We start from the raw sequence: 2,298 nt of genomic DNA, 5'->3' as shown, positions 1-2,298 counted from the left end.
TTTTAGCTATACGAAAGGAAAACATTGACGGTTTTAGTTAGACTGGCTAAAAATCGTTCTTAAACCAGCAGAATGTGTTTACACATTTTGCAAACCGCATTATTTGGAATCGTTGAACTTACCGCAATATTCCGAATAATACGGATTTTTTCCCGTTTTGTATCTTCAACATTTATCTCAGGCCAATCGTAATGGTCTGAATAACTTGTACTGACTTCGGGAGTTGACGATTCCGATTTATTTAGCAAATAAATGTCGCATTTATCTGGAGATAAATCATTAGGTTCACATCTGGAAATTTGAAAATTCAATATTTTATGGAGTAAAGGGAATCCTAATCCTTACCTGGCAGCGATATAAGTTTCACAATTATGTATGGACTTCTCGATTGGTGTACTTGATATTATTGCTGCTAGAAATGATATCATAATACAGTTGACTAATTATTATTGTTAATCGGAATTTGTTCAAACGAGCAACAAAAACCAAGCACTAAACGGAACCCAACTTATTAATTCACCAAAATAAAACTGAACCTATTTTTAATTTGCCTCGTATTTACCTTCTTTCTCTCCATTAGCATTATTATGTACCATTGCCTTTACAATTATGCGGTTGGAAACTACTGATGTTGACAAGTTGTCTAAAAAAGTGTCATGAAAAAGTGTATTGAAAAATCAAAATCACGAAATATATTCCATACCGTTCACACCTGTAATTGCATTGCTTTGCAAAGGCTCTTTTGCAGAATTTTCCATAATGGGTTCTGCCAGTAAATTCTCAATTTTAGGTGCTTTTTGCGAATCAACGCGTTTAAGGTACCAGTATTCTTAAACTACAGAGGAAGCTAAAAGTCTGGACGTTCAAAATGTTTATCAGCTTTGCATTTTTCTTTGTTTTTTCTTTCGCTTCATCTGGGAATGTGGAAAACAAAAAAAACTATAGAATGTTCTTATTTTGCTATAAATGCTGAATACCTTCCGATTTGGTTTCTACGCAGTTTTTCGAATCCAGGTTCAACCGCTTGTATTTCTGCTTTAGGGAAACTTTCTGAGTTAGCTGCTCTCTCACTGATTTCACAGTGCTTTTTGGGTTTTTCAATTTTTAACCCGTTTGCTTTGTCCATTTTAGAGTCTAAATTAATTTTTATCAAATTGAGTTTTGTATTATATCACTTTTAGAACGCTGGAAAAACTCACCATTTTTCTGAGCAGCTGTAATTCCTTCAATGTTGTCTGTTTGCAAATAATTTTTATTATTACACTTTGGAGACTTTGCGGGCTCACTGGTAACTGTGACATTATTTATGCGATCTGATTTCGTTTTTCTTGCGCGTTTGGGTTTGCTTTCTTCTACGGTTATTGCAAAATTTTCCGCTTTGGTATCTAATAGTGAACAATTTTCAGGGTATCAAATTATATAATATTTCGCGTTGTTTATTTACCACTTGTGAATAAAATCGCAAAATTTTCATTTACCTTTGTTCTTTCCGTCCGTCCGGCTCCTGTGCCATATCAAAATCAGGCTGAGGGAATCTTTGTATAGTTTTAATTTTTTTCTTCGTAAGATTAGCTTTTGGCTTCGCTTTCTTTATTTTCTTGGGTAAAACTTCCATCGAAATGATTTGTTCTGAAACCTACATTTTTTTATTAGCGTTAGGAGTTTCCTGCCAATAATATTCTAGAAAATGTACTTACGACCCTTACCTTTTATTAATTCAGCCTTAGGATTCAATTTCGTCGTGTGTAATTTATTAGAAGCTTTACTAGTGATTCCCTGTGCTGACCGATTTTTCGACTTGGGTTCCGACACGTTAATCGCCCTCTTCTCTTTATTGCTTTCGAGGCTCATGTCTAAAACCAAATGTAAGAAAATAACCACTTGTTTTTCCAAATTCGCCAAAGCTATAGTTACGCTTTTCCTGCCATGTAGGAGCAGTCGATGGTATCTGTGGACTTAAATCATGATCGACTTCATTTTCCCGCACTATAGCTTTTGTTCCAGTGTTGATATTCTTGTCCATCTGATTTTCTTCTTGCTCGTCAAGGTCTTCTAAACTTGCCTTTGGAATGGCACCGTCCATAACTAAGAGCGGTTAGAATAAATTTTGCGAATTTCTTATATTTTACAAAAATGCACCTTGTTTTAACTCAGAGGTTCTGTTCTGAACTGAATTTGCTGAAACCTGAGAATTGGAATCCTGGTTTTTCTAAAGTTACTTTCTTCTCAGACATCGCTTGGCTAACTGTTTGCTCTTTATCATCTTCCAATGTTGGAGTTGGCTTGTCGGCTGGCAAA

The 2,298-nt window shown here is 35.2% G+C and overlaps 2 protein-coding genes across 6 annotated transcripts; both read right to left on the bottom strand.

Annotated features, from left to right (window-relative positions):
- Positions 1–22: 22 nt before the first annotated feature.
- LOC125503211 lies at positions 23–1,117 on the bottom strand. Of its 3 annotated transcripts, none has more exons than XM_048663241.1 (5): positions 978–1,117; positions 713–914; positions 563–643; positions 346–412; positions 23–291 (listed from the first exon to the last, which is right to left on the bottom strand). In XM_048663241.1, exons 2-5 carry the CDS (start codon positions 756–758, stop codon positions 60–62), a joined length of 426 nt encoding a protein of 141 aa, XP_048519198.1. In that variant the 5' UTR covers positions 759–914; positions 978–1,117; the 3' UTR covers positions 23–59. The 3 variants fall into 3 exon arrangements, with proteins under 3 accessions (XP_048519198.1, XP_048519197.1, XP_048519196.1); XM_048663240.1 differs by having other exon boundaries at positions 28–291; positions 346–409; positions 704–914; positions 978–1,111; XM_048663239.1 differs by having other exon boundaries at positions 38–291; positions 704–914; positions 978–1,100.
- On the bottom strand, positions 990–2,292 carry LOC125503210. 3 transcript variants are annotated; one of them, XR_007280714.1, is made up of 6 exons: positions 2,140–2,292; positions 1,915–2,085; positions 1,707–1,853; positions 1,479–1,629; positions 1,200–1,385; positions 990–1,134 (listed from the first exon to the last, which is right to left on the bottom strand). XR_007280714.1 is itself a non-coding variant. In XM_048663236.1 (5 exons), the coding sequence occupies exons 2-5, from the start codon at positions 2,081–2,083 to the stop codon at positions 1,301–1,303; spliced, it is 552 nt and encodes a 183-aa protein (XP_048519193.1). In that variant the 5' UTR covers positions 2,084–2,085; positions 2,140–2,292; the 3' UTR covers positions 990–1,300. The 3 variants fall into 3 exon arrangements, 2 of the variants coding, with proteins under 2 accessions (XP_048519193.1, XP_048519195.1); XM_048663236.1 differs by having other exon boundaries at positions 990–1,385; XM_048663238.1 differs by lacking the exon at positions 2,140–2,292 and having other exon boundaries at positions 990–1,385; positions 1,915–2,131.
- Positions 2,293–2,298: the final 6 nt, after the last annotated feature.

The sequence above is a fragment of the Dendroctonus ponderosae genome, unplaced genomic scaffold (genome assembly GCF_020466585.1).
Source record: "Dendroctonus ponderosae isolate FM_Combo_2020 unplaced genomic scaffold, Dpon_F_20191213v2 Dpon_F_20191213_1363, whole genome shotgun sequence".
NCBI classification, from domain to species: Eukaryota; Metazoa; Arthropoda; class Insecta; order Coleoptera; family Curculionidae; genus Dendroctonus; species Dendroctonus ponderosae.
This window is presented reverse-complemented; position numbering and strand designations above follow the sequence as displayed.

Coding starts and splice junctions, on each gene's coding strand:
- LOC125503211 (XM_048663239.1), bottom strand. CDS start 758: ATGGAAAATTCTGCAAAAGAGCCTTTGCAAAGCAATGCAATTACAGGT. Junction 644..703: donor TGCAATTACAGGTGTGAACG/GTATGGAATATA, acceptor ACACTTTTTTAG/ACAACTTGTCAACATCAGTA. Junction 413..562: donor TGCTAATGGAGAGAAAGAAG/GTAAATACGAGG, acceptor TATCATTTCTAG/CAGCAATAATATCAAGTACA.
- LOC125503210 (XM_048663236.1), bottom strand. CDS start 2,083: ATGGACGGTGCCATTCCAAAGGCAAGTTTAGAAGACCTTGACGAGCAA. Junction 1,854..1,914: donor TCCTACATGGCAGGAAAAGC/GTAACTATAGCT, acceptor ATTTGGTTTTAG/ACATGAGCCTCGAAAGCAAT. Junction 1,630..1,706: donor TAAGGCTGAATTAATAAAAG/GTAAGGGTCGTA, acceptor TGTAGGTTTCAG/AACAAATCATTTCGATGGAA.